Source organism: Lepidothrix coronata, unplaced genomic scaffold, assembly GCF_001604755.1.
Source record: "Lepidothrix coronata isolate B3197 unplaced genomic scaffold, Lepidothrix_coronata-1.0 Scaffold7, whole genome shotgun sequence".
NCBI lineage: Eukaryota > Metazoa > Chordata > Aves > Passeriformes > Pipridae > Lepidothrix > Lepidothrix coronata.
The window spans coordinates 2,307,064-2,322,607 of NW_016690187.1; the positions used below are offsets into that span (position 1 = coordinate 2,307,064).

The 15,544-nt window shown below is 43.9% G+C and overlaps 1 protein-coding gene across 9 annotated transcripts in view; it reads right to left on the reverse strand.

The window, feature by feature from the left end:
• Positions 1-6,512: 6,512 nt before the first annotated feature.
• The window catches only part of SATB2 (SATB homeobox 2), a 216,560-nt gene continuing 207,528 nt past the window's right edge, over positions 6,513-15,544 (reverse strand). For 8 of the 9 annotated variants that reach the window (XM_017838453.1, XM_017838462.1, XM_017838443.1 and 5 more), the window contains one exon: positions 6,513-9,659. In XM_017838453.1, coding sequence (XP_017693942.1) covers positions 9,204-9,659 — 456 coding nt within the window. In that variant the 3' untranslated portion in view covers positions 6,513-9,203. The remainder of the gene's footprint in view (positions 9,660-15,544) is intronic. The other variant, XM_017838502.1, reaches the window with a different exon arrangement.

The following is a 15,544-nucleotide window of genomic DNA, read 5'->3' on the forward strand; positions in this document are numbered from 1 at the left end:
TGTGTTTTGCTTTTGAAATTGCAGGTTCCTGCTCTCTCTGCAGCTGAAATGATCTGCCCTTTGTCAGTAAGCCTCCAGCACTCCTTGCAGTCTTCTCTCTTGCAGTAAGGCAAGAAACAGCAGTGCAACATACAAATTCCTCCCTGCCTCCCAATCTCTCCTTTTCTCCTCCCCTGAAATCAGGAACCCTTAGAGGTAATGATCTCACCCATGAAGATACAAACAGCATCGTCTACATTTTTCAGCATCTTCCTCATATCACGTGTTACCAGGCAGCCTTCTGATGAGAGTGCAGGTTTCCCTTTCTGATGCTTGGCTCCGTGTGGCCTTGGCAAAGTCCCCTCCACAACAGCAGAGGAAGACTGCTTTCATTTCTCTCGTGCATTTTAGCTGAGGGTGTTTTACTAGACTGCACAACAAGCAAAACATTGCAAAAGAAGTCTCTAAAGGAGAAACTGAGAACTCAGAGGAAGGGGATGATGCTGAAACCCTTTTTTAGAGGAGCTATAGCTGAATAATTGTCCAAGACAGACTGGCTTGTTGACTTTCTCACAGCAAAAGGCATGGGGCTGTTTAATTGATTTTAGCCTGTAACTAAACATATACTTCTTTCAATATAATGAACAACAGTGCTACAATACTGCTCTCCTAATGTAAATTGATCCATTACAGATGAGTGTTTAGATCAATGTGTGATGTCCTGATTGGAAATAAAACTGTTTGCTCAAGATCGCTATAAAGACAATGGGCACTGATAGATGATATTTATGTGACAAGGAATGGCTCTTAAAAAGGAGATTGCCAAGACCATGTCCATCAATTATGAAACCAGCATTCACCCAGCAGCAACACAAGCATTTTTAAAGACAACAAGAAAGAGGAAAAGATCCCAGTTACCTCTCTCAGCCCCACAGTCCTACTCACTTTCCGGTATGGAAGCTCCTTAGCTCCAGGCTCACTGATGTGTGGGACAGAACTACCTGGGCAGGGCACCCAGTGCCCGTGGTCATGGAGGGCTGAGTGATGCTGTTTATCTGCCCTCGTTATACTGGAGCTCATTTCCTGCACAGAGCAGCTGGCTTCCACTGGGAAATTGTACCAAGGTCTGTGTTCTGAATGCTCATGTTTTGCCATCTCCCCCTATTTAGAAAGAAGCTAATGGCTCCAGCTACTTTCCCTGTCCATTGTGACCAATACGTGCATCTCTTTTGCTGGTAGGTGTTTGCTGTGGTCTTTCATTACCTCACTTGCATGGGACATCTGTGTTTTCTCCCCTGTGTACCAAGGGGGTTGCTGGAGTATGGGCTTGCCTGGACTGTGTTCCAACCATTCATTACTGGGACAGCTGCAAGCACTTCCCTTTCTACTGGGGCTGAGCGTCACCTTCAAAGGGCACTGCCAGTGCCCACCAGGGTGCTTGGTGGGATGGGACTGTGCCTGCACCATGGCATGGAGCCTGGCAGCCTCCTGCCATGGTGATCCCCAGCTCCACAGGCAGGAAATCTGGGCAGGAGGGACCCAAGCCCCCCCTGGTACCCTGCACGGCAGGCGCTGGGCAGCCCAGCACCCAGCCCTCCCCGGGCACTGGCACCACTAAAATGGCCACCGAAGGGGGTAAAATGGCCACCCCAGGCACCACCATAACACCTCAGCATGAGCTCTCCCAAGCAGCTGCTGCTGCCCCGGGGGCAGCGGTGGGAGCACCAGGCGTGCCTGGCACTGTGGAACCAGGCAGCCACAGATGTCCATGCTGGGACAGGGCTGAGCTGGCTCGGCACAGGGACACCCAGCTCGCAGGGGGTGCAGTGGCTGTCTGTGAATAAATCGGGTGGTGGGTGGCCAGAGGTCAGGAAGGGACGCTGGGTGGGGGAAATTTAATGAAAGGACAATGTTGACACAGAACAAATGATGCTAAATGGCTTGTGAAAATAGATCCATTAAGGGAATGATATTCTGCAACAGCCTTTAAATACAAATAGAAGAGACAAATAGCCTTTAAATACAGAGGGGACTTGGTTGGTTTGAGAAACCGATGGCTGGGCCCTGTGGTGAAGGACTGCATTTGCAGGTCATGTCCTGCTCCACTTTCCTTGCAAGAGTGCCCTTCATGTCCATAGACCAATCTGCTGCATTTTGTCCTCCTGAGGGCTAATACATTCCAAACACTTCTCTGGTCATCTCTGACAATAAATAGCTGAGACTGTGATGAGTCTCAGCCTATACTTTCATCACACAATAAAGATGCACTGAGGCTGTGCAGCAGGGAACATGTTGTTAAGGCAAGAAAGAGTGGTTCTCTCCTCTCAAAGCCAAGGGTGTGTGCTCCTGCTGACCTGGTCTAACTTGGGACATGGAGAGGCCACCTCTCAAGTATATTTGTAAGGAAGGTGTTAGGGGACATCATGGTGGTTGTTGCTACTCAGGTACCACTGCTCATGCTCATGTATTCAATCATTTCAACCCAGGGGCAGATATCCCAAGGCCGTAACAGAGGAGCTCTGTTGCTCTCAGCATCATTCTGGCTCATGCAAGGTTCTGTGGTGTCCTTTCAGCAGCCTCTTTCTCCCTTTTTCATCCTTCTAATGAAAAGCACAGTATCAAAGTAGGACAGAGGAGCTGCAGTCTCTCCACCACTGTGGACAAAATGGCTCAGCTGACTTTTGGGTGTTTGAGGAGGGTTCAGCATAACCTCCAACACTGTTTCATGCTACCTTAATAGCCCTGCAGTGCATGGAGAACTGTGATATGAAACAGATGAGAACTGCAACAGAAAATAGCTTTTCTGTGAGTGGTTGTCCTTTGGGGTAGTGCCAGCATTTAACTTTGTACTTCACAGTCCTATCGTGTCATGAAGCACATCCATTTAAACATGAGATATAGAGACATGCAGCACATGGGTTAAGAAACAGGCAGGCACAGCCTGCTGACAACACCTCAGTGAGGTTGAGACTAGTGTCTGTCTCTGGAGGGGTCCACATGGGTGTCATTATCTTTCTATCCTAGAAGGGTTGTGGTCCATATATGTGCACTTTGTGTTTGGCTGGCACTTTCTACCATGAAAGAAGTCAGTCACTCAGAAAGCCCCAGGTTGAAAGTTGTGCCCAGAGTCACTCAGTGAGGAGACATTGATTGGTGGCACATCTAGTCTGGTGCTGCAACAAAAGCAGGTCTGGAAACTTCCACATGCCTACAGCATGGGCCCTCCAAGCCACCTGCCATGGTCTTCCACAGGTGCACCCATTCCTCGTGGTAGTTCAGATGAGGTTTATTCTCACTGGCTATTGCACATTTCACCAAAGCTTTTGCCAGCAAATGACTTGAGACCAGCAAAGGTCTCAGCCAGGTAAATTCCTAGGAGGATGCACACCAGGCACTGGCAGCACCAGAAGGCATGAAGCACATTGCCTTCTTCTATTATAACAGTGACAGATACCATCTGCGAACATTCCAGGTTCACAAGCAGCAAATAGCCTCTTTCTGTCATTATACTGATGGACTCTCAAAAGGAGTACAAGAGGGAACTCTGTCACTAGCCAAAGTAGATTTTTCCTTGAAACAGCCTCAGCTGAACACTAAGACCTCAATTCAAGAAAATTCATTTGATCATAACAGCTACTTCTAAGTAAAAAAAATGTCCTTAATTACCTGGAACTTTCACTCAGATGAGAAAAGCCTAAGAAAAGACAAAATCAGGAAGGGAAAACCGAATTCCGCTTAGAATATGGTACAGATTTAGTAGGGAGAGAAACCACCATTCAAACAAACTACTGAGGGCAACAGTGATTTTCCAGCTCCTGAGGTCTTCAAATCAAGACCAGATCCCTTCCAAAGGGTAAACTACACCATTCCTCTTAGGAGGAACCAGCTGTAGCTCCTGAAACACTATCATGGGACAGAAGGGATGGTTTTCTTGAGCAAGTGCTGCCTTGCAGACAGAGCCAGCAGTTGCAGGGCTGGATGGCGCACGGTGTGCCAGGTATGGGACCCCTGGCAGGGTCGAGCTGCTCAGCAGCAGGACAACCTTCCACACAGCCAAACCTTCTGGGGAACAGCAGCCACAAGTCACCAGCTCAGCAGGTGAGCCTCACTTTGCCTCCCACCACCTTTATTCCCTCTGGCTATACTGAACCGCACCTGCCAGTCAAGCAAGACCAGCATTTGGCCATCAACAACCAAAAATTTTGGAAGGAGGGGAAAACCTGCAGAAATCTGCACTTGAACTGCTGCTGTCTCTCTCTCACCACTATCATCTTTTCGCCTGAGGTAGGGCTGACTCACCCTCAGCACGCTCCCCAGCTGGCAAAGCTCCCCACTGCCTGCACCACAGTCAAGGAGTGAGCCCACAGGTTTCCTGCCATCACAGAGAGATGGGGCTTTCACACTCCTGAGCTGTCTGTGTGCGAGCAAAAATGAAAGGGGTCTTGGCAGGGATGCCAGAGCCACCTCTTTCCACCCTTGCTTCTGTGAACTTCTCCAAAGGTTTCAAGGGAGGCCTGCATTTGCTGTTCCCTGTTGGCTTTGTCACATTGCCTGCTCCTTAAGTCTCAGGCTGCCAGTGTCTCTCCCCTGGATGACTTGGCTTGTGTTATTTTGTGTTAAAACCAGTATGTTTTTTTAATGGCTATAAATAAGTTAAAAGTGCATCTTTAATTAATCACTGCACTTTATATTGTAAGTAGAGATTTTTTGTAATTACTCGTTTATGATTTTAAGATGCCATTTGCTCACTGTCAAATGTATCCAGCCTTTATCCCTCCATGTTTAACGGGTTCAGGATAGAAATAAAATTTCATCAATGAGGATTCTAATCCCTTTAGTCTAAAACAAATAATTGGTTACTAAGTAAATGGGAAGAGATTGATGGATACTTTTATCAAACCAATAATGAACTTGAGGCAATAGTCAATATGTTCATAATCTTAAAACATTTTAAACTAATCTTAACATGTTTATTTTTCACTCACACAGGTTTGGAAATTGGAAATACATATGTCTGGATGACTAAAACATGAACAACAAATAGGAGCAGCAGCATGTAAAGTATAGAGAAGTAGAAGCATTAATAGAAATATTTCTGCTTTAGCAGCTATTAAATGTTGGGGGTTTTTTACGGTTTGGAAGAAGAACCCATATGTTTATAGGATTTTTACCCCCCAATTAAAATATGTGTGTGTGTGTGTCTTTTTTTAAATCTTATTTAGCTTCACACACACAGAGTGCATGTATAAAATTCTCTACTAGTGAAGTTGAGAACTGCTTCTCCTTTTGTTTCTTGTCCTACTGGCAGGCAGAAAGGACACCCAGTGCAACACCATCAGCACCTCCACAGCATCTGCCTGGAGTGCAGGTGTGGTTTTTAAGGCCAGTTCATGCCCTCTGTCACCTCCCACGCCCATGAAGACCAGTGGACCCCCAGGCTGACCGGCCTGCCTCGTGCATCAGGACTGTGCCCACCGGTCAGAGCAGAGGCAGCACCACAGCCAGGCACCAGATGTGCCCGTGCCAGCTGACTGTCCCCATGGAAGGGGCACAGGCAGCCCAGGACCCTCTCAGAGGTGAGCATAGGGAGAGCAGTTGTGCATCCCAGCAAACAGCACTCGACTAAATGCTGTTGTGCACAGCTTCCAGGTGCCCTGAGCAGACAGAAAGATGCTTGGTTTTATTTGGTCTCAAATCAAATACAAGTGGCAAGCAGGTGGCTGGGTACCCAAAGATGTGGTTATTCCCCCCTCTTCCTTATTTTTTTCTCGAGAGAGCACATAGATATTTTATATAGGATATAAATAAGCCACAAAAAAGGGAGGAACTATTGCATTGGAACTATAGAAAAAATAATAAATGCTTTTAAAAATTGCTCTACCTCAATTCCTAGACAACTCAAGTCTGATGTGCAGTATATGATTTGTCTGCTAGGATTGAATCCAGACACTTACCACTTTGTTAGCTTAAGAATTTTGAGCAATTTTTTCCATTTATCTGTATTCTCCCCAAAAACATTTCACACATTTCTCAGATACATCAATCCTTCCGGCATTCCTCTACACACTCAGTAGGATGCCCTGCTATAAATATAATAAAGCCTTTTATTATGTCCATTAACCATGGACATGTGTGCTCCAAAAGTTTCCTGACACGCAGTCATTTGTGGCTTTTTAATTATAAACAGAAAAAAAATCTACGAGCAAAAGAAGACAGCAGACTGGAAGTGGATCTTTGTGTGTGTGTTTTGAGTATATTCTCCTAAGGGCTGATGGCACCCACACCCTCCTCCTGATCCCATCAGAGACTCCCTATGTGTGCACATACATGTACACAGAAAGCCAGTAACACAACAGATCAGTCCTGGGGGGTACAGATTTGTCAGCTGTGCTGACCCCAGGGGCCTTAAGCAGGTTTTCAAACCCCAATAACACCGGTCAACTCTTATTTCAACAGGCAAATACGCCCCCTCCATTTTGCAGATCTTGCTCCGCTTGAACTCGGCAGAAAAGAAAAAAGGCCCAGTAAATTACTTGACAAATTAAGTCATATTTATTGAATGCGTTTTATTTCAACAACCAAAAAATTCTAACAGCCTAACAATGCACATAAGTTAAAAATTAATTATCACTTAGTGATAACGAAGATAAAGTTGATTTACATGGAAAAAAGAACATTTACAATATGTTAATCCTTATTCACATTGTTGATACCGCAATAAAACACAATTTGTTTTTTTTATTTTTTATTTCACAAAAAAGGCGGAAAATTGTGCTTTGTTAAGAGGCACTACAAGAAAATTTTCTTTCTCCAAATAGATATTATATGATGGATATTGAATAAATAGACATATATGCATTGTAATTCGCAAAGTTCTGGCAAGACCACAGGCTAAAATGCCCACAGATTCACTTAGAACCACTGCAAAATTGGCAGTGAAATTAAAAATAAAAAGGCAAGACTCAGCATTGAAAAAATACCTAATAAAATTTTTGGTTGAAGTGTAAAAGATACCAAATGTTGATGCCATCATCAGATGAACAACCTTACTTAGCTTGGCAAAATTCAGTTTCCTTTCAAATGTATGGAGTGATTTCAGCTACAGGATAAGAAGACAGTTTTGAAAGCATAGCTCTGAGAGAAACATAAAGCAGCAACCACTGAAATTCTGATTAAAGCTGCAGCATACTACAGAACTAAAGGATGAAGAGCAAAAGGGGCATTAAGTAAGCAACCCACCATAATTTGCAAAGGTATATGAAATTTATGCAGAGATACTCATGTTTCAAACATTAGCTCTGAAAAAATCTCATAAAAACTCCAGAGGTTACTGAGCAGCTAGAATTAGCTTGTATTGCAACGTCTTCTCCCTGTATATTGTCTGTTCTGAGTAAATATCTACACGTAGAGGTTTGTTTTTCGTTTTTAACTCCTACCTTTTATACCTTTCAAATATATAAATAGTATTAACAGTTATATTACATTGCCTGGTGTAGTAAACAGAAAGTAACTTTCAAAGGTATATTGCATGAGGTCTTTGTCAAGGTTACATGAAAAGCCCATGTGAAAAAAAAGGAAGAAAAAAGCCAGAAGCCTCGTTTGTAGTGTTACGGCTGCAGTTTGAACAGGCGCCTGAAATCAATCCAGCTGCAAGGTGAGGTCTCTGTCTCGGAAATCATTGCACAGAAGTGAAAAGCAAATGCTACTTGGTGTCTCTTTCGACATGATGCCTCAGAGCGGGTGGATGCTATAGTAGATTGCAGCTTTAGTGCTCACGCCACTGGAGAGTCAGTCAGTGTCAGCTCTGCTTTATGTAACGTGGCTGCTACCGGGTCACCGCGGGACCCTTCGCCCGGGAGGTGGCCGGGGGGGTGTGCAGGGCCTGGCCCGGCCGCGGCCCCGTGGCGGGAGATGGGAAGTGCCCGTGCCTCGGGAGGCTGGGAAGTGCCCGTGCCGTGGGGAGGTGGGACCTGCGGCTGAAAACACTTCATTTCACTGGCACAAAACACGTGACACAGAGGAAGCCCAGCTAAAACAGAAACACGGGGGAGGCTGGCGAGGAGGGCGAAGGGGGTGTCAGCAATAGGGTGTCAGCACTGTAAACCCTCGGTCTGTCTGCAAGTTACCTGGACAGGATTCTCGGGATTGTGGCATTTTGTGTCGCAATGTAACTTAACGTGTGTGTGTGTTTTTCACTTCAGTATAAACAAAAAGCATTGACAAGAAGGAAGCTTATAAATTTCAAGATCTGAAACAGAGAACAGGTAAATAAAATCCGCTGTAAAATGTGGTTGATAGTATGAATTCCATACATCAAATCTCAACACATTTATCTCTTTTCTCTTTCTATAAAGACTTTGTTAACGGACAAGTCTTCTATGCACTGAATTTCAGTCTCAGCTATTCTGAATCCCATGAAAACTCATCTGTTCACTACAGAAAGGACTATCTGGAGAGTGGAACATGCTGTATCCTTTTAAGTGTGCATTGTGTTCAAAGTACTTTTAACTTACTAGTTTTCTTTTTAAGGTGCCCTGATTTGTTTTTCCATTTTCTCTCTTTTTTTTCCTCTTTTCTTTTTTTGGCAGTGTTGATTTACGTCTTTAAATACCTCAAAAATTACCCATCAAGTTGCCAGATAGGAAGCCATATAATAATGAAAAAAAAAATCAGGGATAAACATAGAAAATAAATAGGAATTCAAAAATAGTCACCACACCCTGAGAGCAGGCGGCAGTTTATCAAAAAGCCAAAGCAACTCATTGTGAAGTGGTTTTAATACATAAACAAGTCTCATCTTTAAAGAACTCATTTCACAGTCTATACTTTTAGGTTGTAAAGTTCCGTCCCATGCAATTTTAATATATATATATTTTATGTAAATATATATATACACACACAAAGTTGTAAATTTTCCTTCATTAATTTCATAGGACTTTTTCTTCCCATTTACTTGCTAGATGTCCCTTTCATAAGTGCAAGATTGATGAAGGCATAATCCTATGTGACTACAACAATTGCTTCAGTCAAATGTAGGAAGTGTAACACTCGAGTGTCTGTGTCAAGGCAATGTCTGATCGGGCAATGCTGAATTCATTCAGTTTGCACATGGATCATGCGCAACGGAAACAAACAAACAAAAGGTAAAAAGAGAAAAAAAAAATCAAAAATAAAACCAGAAAATCCTTGGATCAATGTATTGCTTTCTGCGCCCCTATCTCACATTATCTCTGGTCGATGTCCGCTGGAGCCGCCTTGCTTTTGTCGGGGTTCTCCTCCTCAGGCTCTACTTTGTACATTTCCTCAGAGCCTTCCTCACTGTCGTTCTCCTCTGACTCTGTCAGCAGCTCCTCATCCTTGTACTCTGCCACGTCAACCACTGTTCCCAAATGCTCTTTTAGCTTCCCGTGGTGCTTTACGTGGTAACGTTGGTTCTGGAAGAATTTGATGATGGTGTGTTTGGGGAGATCCAGCTGAGCAGAGAGGGTGTGGATGGCTTCCTGATCAGGGTAGAGACCCACGTCATGAATAAAGCTTTGAAGGATACCTAGAGCTTCCAAGGAGATCTTGGTGCGGGATCTTGGCTTTTTGGCACAACTGTCCTCGGCAGGTGGAGGAGGAGCCTCTTCTCTAGGTGGGGAATTCTCCTTCGCAGGCTGGGACTGCTGTCTGTGCAGCACCTATAAGATCAAACAGACACAGACTTCACGTACATGCTGACCCCCTTGGTGCTCGAGATAAGGACACTTGTACAGGCCTTTACACAGGGTCTATTTTGTTTTGGTGAGGTAAAGCACAATTAATATCCTTTCTCCACTACCTTTCTACCTTTGAAGACAGCTGCACCGGTAACTATAGACTGAAAGGAGAAAGTGATATAAAAGGCAAAAGATATCAAATAAATATAAAGCCACAAAATAAATAAGAAATACAAAATGCAAGTAATAAAAAGAAATATAAAATAGCCAAAATAAAAGTTAAGTCAAAAGGTGTTACAGTCTCATGGTCAGGATGACTGGCCAGTTGTCCCATCTCAGACAAGTCATTCTCCTGCTTTGTTCCTCTTCTCCCCCTCCTTGATTCCTCTTGTCTTTTTAGGCTAGAAACTCTCATCATTTCTTCAAAATGCCAAGTACCACAAAGGCCTAGACATACATGGGATTGTCAGGTGCTACTTTATCATGAATAATGATTTGGCATTAAAATCCATCACAGCTGCTTTATGGAAAAAAAATAATGGAAGTGCAGAGATTTGTTAACATTTCCCATCTATGAAGAGTGACAGCATAGTAGCTTCACATAGGTGGCTTTAATGTGTCTCCTGAACAGATTTCTCTGTATTACATCTGTAGCAATTTCACCAGTTGAGGAGTTCTGAGTTCAAATAATTATAGCCCTCCATTCTGAGAAACCCTCTGGGCAAACACGCTTTGCAGTCTTGTAACAGATTTTCACCAGCAGTATCTCCTTTTCGGCAAGTTTAAAGAAAGCATATGTAGCTCTTAATCTTCCTAACAGCCACTTAAAATGACTAAAAAGGTCCTTGTGCAGCCCTTATTCCAAGGGAAAAAAATACCTTCTCTGAATTGTGCAAAACACAGAGGAGTTCCACATGCTTTCTTTAAAACCAAATCTATACAAGAGAGATTAACGGAAAAAATCCCCTACAGGATTGAGGGCTGGATTTGCCCAGAGGTTTTTTCAGATGCGGGGAAATAATTATTAGAACTCAACACTCAGAGCTAACAAAATCAATATGGATAACTATTTTCTTCCACAAATAAGAGGGAATTCTGGCTCTTCAACCAAGAAGAAGATGTCTTTGCTGCAAAGTGTACCATCCAGAAAATCAACCCTACATTAAAGCTCTCTAAAGGGAAAAAATAAGGATAAACAATGGAAACGTGCTGAGAACTTGCACTGAATTTTACACACGTACTGAGCTACCAGTAAAATGCTACACTAGTCAAGTTATTACTGCAAGAGGGAAGTCCGCTGTGGAATATTGGCCCGTTATGCAAATAAATAAAAAGGCTCTATGGCAAAGAGCCCCTGATTAATTTCCTTCATCAAACGTTGGTGCCACAGTAATTTGTAACATCAGTGACCTCCAGGCATGGCTTCTGAAGAGCAGCTCGCAGTCCCCAGCCACTGCCCACTGCGCATGTGGCCGGGGAGCTGAGCCTGGAGGAGAGGCTGTGACAGCCTGGCCAGGGCACTGCCCTTCCCCTGCTGCACCTCATGGCACTCGGCCAGCCCTGGGGGGCTGCAGCTCCACCGAGCACAGAGGCAGGACACAGCACCACGTCCTTCATTGGTGCCTCAATGAGCAGCTAAGAGCAGGTGTCCCACTGGTGACAGGCAGGGCTTGCCACACTGCGGGCAAGAGTCGCTCGTGGGCAGAAACACTGCAAACCTGTTTCAGTGCCAATACATACATTTTCCTCCCAAGCACGTAAATGCTCAGGGTATCGTAGGAATGGGGCTAACCAAGGAGCGGGGGAAAGGAGAAACTCAAATGGAAATGACAGATAATCTGGTTTATGTTTTATTACATCTCTTGTAATAAAAGAGCATAATGTTCCAATGCATGGAATCACTCAGCTGGCTCTTTGAGGATTTCTTTTTTGTCTATGGATTGTTTTCAAAGAGAAGGACTGACGTTCCCAAATAGAGAGGTTACAGACAAGGGTGGGATCCATACCTACGTCAGCAGGGAGCACTGAAAGCAGCGCAGCCAGGATTGCTGACACTAGCCAAGGACCCAGCCTCATAAATTTGTCACACAGACCCTACCTACTTATCTCCCCTGTAGTGCCTTCTGGCCCTGGCCCCTGACACTGTAAGACCCAGAGCAGCCAAAATCAAAAGGATTTAGCACTACAAATAAACTGCCAGGGAACTTACAGGCAGCGTCACACAAAAACCCGCAAAGGAGCATTGCTAATCAGAAGCTGGATTCAAGTAGCAGTAACAGAGATAGAAACACATCCAGAAAGGGTGAGAATTACTCAGTTCGTTCTTGTTGGACTTGGAAGGGGGCTTTTTTCCCTTTTCAGTTGACAAATAGCATGAGAAACAATCCAGCTTGAAAAATGTTACAAGACTTCCAATCAAATATAATGATGAAAAAATCCAACAATACAGGATCAGCAGCAGTAAAATGTTTAATTTGAAGGAGATGAAGAGATGCCTACAGCATCTATAAAGCAATCAACCAAAGAGAGGGCTGAGAGCGGGAGGAAAAGAATTATTTCAATTAACCCTTCCTTTTCTGGAGTGACCTCTCTACCCTCTCCAGAAGAGAAAACACATAACCCAGGGGTTATCAGTGCAAACTATTAGAAAAAGGTTGGATTTTATTTCACTTACTGTTATCCTAAGTAATGAAAAAGCCTAAAGATGCTCGATGTTCTTGTAACAGATAAATCTCATTATTTTGCTAGCTTCTGGGGGCTTTGCTCTGGATTGCCAGTGGCATTAACAAAGGATTTCAGCCACGCTACATTTTTCGGTGACACAAGTTTACCCATATACAGAGAGGTGGATAAATGCACAGAATTTCCTTCAGGTTTAGGCTGTGGTCAGTTTTGCAATTTCTTCTGACAATATGGACTATATAACACAAAAGAGAATGCTTTTCTATGCAAACCAGATCAACTGCTGGGGCACACAGTACAATATGAAATCTAAATTACCTTTTTGTTAAATATTTGTTTTAAACTACATTTGTAAAGCATGCTGATCAATTTGGGCTATTTGCTTACTTCATGTCTGGTTCTGCACATCACAGCCTCACTGAGGAAATGGACCATTTTTGGCAGTTCCAGATTTTCAGATCTTGGGTCATTATTAAGCTCTTAAACCCACAGGTAAAATTGCAAGTGGCTTAACGTACTGATGTGCACACCCTGCCATAACACTTTGGTGTTTGGGTTGGTGCTGCTCTGAAGAAGGAACCATCACTGATCTTCTGTGACAAAGTACAGGGTGCAGCGCATTTTCCAGTGCAGGTAAACCCCAACAATGGTCTGACCTACCACCATGTATATGCTGGGCTTCTGAGAGAAGGGACAAAAACAATGGCCACGGTCAGCTTTCCTTTTCCCAGGAAAGGAAATCCCCCATGCCCTTCCCCACCTTTCCCCAGCCACAAGTGGGGCAGCCTCCTCCTCCTCCACATCCACTACCATCTGGAGCTGACTTCCCTTCCCCATCTACTTTCAAATCAAATGTGAAGATACAGATTTCCTTCCATGCCCACAGGACTTATTTTTTCCATCCCTTCAACAGATTTGATTTTTAAACTCCATAGGTGCGGCTGCCAACTCAGCATTTCAGAACAGAGCAGCTTTGGAAGATGCTGCTTCATGAAGGTTCATTCAGGTAGACTTTCACCTCACACACAAACCCATTTTTTTCTAACAAATTAACCTGTCCTGGTAAAAAACTTGTAAGAAAATGACTGTGATGGAAGTTGACTTTAAATGATAAAGTGACTGGTCTTAGATCGCACTGCACTGAAATATGATTTGAAGGCCACAATGAAAACCAGCTGGAAGCCATGTGTAAAATATAATAGTACATGCCTACAGGGAAGGAAGTGAGATATTGAATGATTAAATTTAGGAGAGTATATAATGTAGTGTATCATTACGGGAGTGATCAGGATTATTTGTAATAAGCTAAGGGTTTGTGGTCTATCTAAAATCCAAAGCCAAGAATTATTTGGGGGAAGAGATCGCTGAACTGTTTTACACGAATCCATTCCCCATGTCTCAAGGATGCTTCTGCAGGACAAACCTGACTTCAGTGTTCCCACGGAAAAGAGAGGTGAGCAAACCCAAACTGAAAGATGAATGTCATGCAATTGCAGTCTGTGTCTGTACTGCATTTAATTTTGGCTGGATTCACTATGCCACTGATGTTTGTTTCCATTTCCACCCACTTTCTGGCTAGAACTAGACATGTAAAATTGGTGAGTTGCTAAGGGGAGCCAAGCAGGATATGCTTGAGCGGGGTACGCACACGCACTCGGGCAACAACAGCAACAAGGCACCAGCTGGCAACACTCACTCCATGACATGCCACCTTCCATTGCCTGAGCAGACTTTGCAGCACATCAGAATCAGGAACTGCATTTCTATGGGAAAAACCCTCGCTCTTCTGTTTCGTAGTGTGGTTCTGCCCCTCCCTCTGCAGATAGGATTACTCATGTGAGCTCCTTTCTGCTAGGATTTGCTGAGATGATGAGCTGCCCCCTTACTAAGAGAACCACCAAAAATGTCACACTCTTGAAACACTGCATTTGCGACAGAGACTGCCCTTGTTGAACAGACACCACCTTCCTCTGTGCACAGAGTGAGCACCAACAGGTACCTCAAGTGGCATGTGTTGGCCAATATCAATTTTCATAACCCAAACCCACAAGGAGCAAAACTGAATGGATTTGCCTTCTCTTTGCCAGAGGAAGTTTAAATAGGATGTTGGAAAAGATTTCTTCACTGAAAGGGTTGTCAAGCACTGGAACAGGCTACCAAGGGAAGTGGTGGAGTCACCATCCCTGGAGGTATTTAAAAGATGTATAGATGTGGCACTTAGGGACCTGGTTTAGTGGTGGGCTTGGCAGTGCTGGGTTAATGGTTGGACTCGACCTTAAAGGTCTTTGCCAAGCGAAATGGTTCTATGAATCTATTCTGCATGGTGCGAAGGGGTCTTGCCTTTTAGCTTTCTTTCACGTTTACGCTGCTCTCATAGCCAGCCATAACACTGTATCACACCAAGGATTTTTATGCCAAAGATGGCAAATTTTTAGCCTGCTTAAGGAGCCCCAAATAAAAGCCAGCGAGAACATGCACATGTTACAAACATAGGTCCAGTACCTGCACTTGGTACACCCAACACCAGTCCTCTATTACATCCCTTAAAGCATTCACGGCTAGTCAGCAGGAGCCGCCACCAATTTGACTCCACACAAAAACAAGTCACTACATACCTCATGTAAAGGAGCCTGTTGGAAAAATTCATTCCCAAAAGATAGCTGAAGTCAAAGGGAGGGTGGAGGACAGGCCTAAACAAGGTGTTCAGCTGCACTTTACTGAGCAACATGTGACTTCTGCAAGCTGAGAGCCCACAGGCAGTGCCTAGCTATCATGTTAAGAGTTTATTTAAGAGATAAACTTTATCACCTTGCAACAAAATCTTATACCTAGAAGGAGGCACTGTCCTTCTTAGCAGATCTTACAGGAATAATCTGGAGAAGATAATCCATTCAAATAAACAGCCTTATACTCCCTAGCCATGGTCTCACTTTCTTCACATACAGAAATGTGCAAGAAGAGAACAGAGCAAGCTGCTGCCATAAACAGGCTTGCACCCTGACAGCCTCCCAGGCCAGGGCTCGCAGGGGTAAGAACATTAATTAGACACAATCACTGTGCCAAGACTCTTTATAGGTTTTTAGGAATGTCTGTCCAAGAAACTGTAGCAGAAGTTACAATTTGCACCTGTGTTCATTTCTTTCCTATTCAAAATGTGGCTCTTAGACTACTCTTTTTTTTTTCCC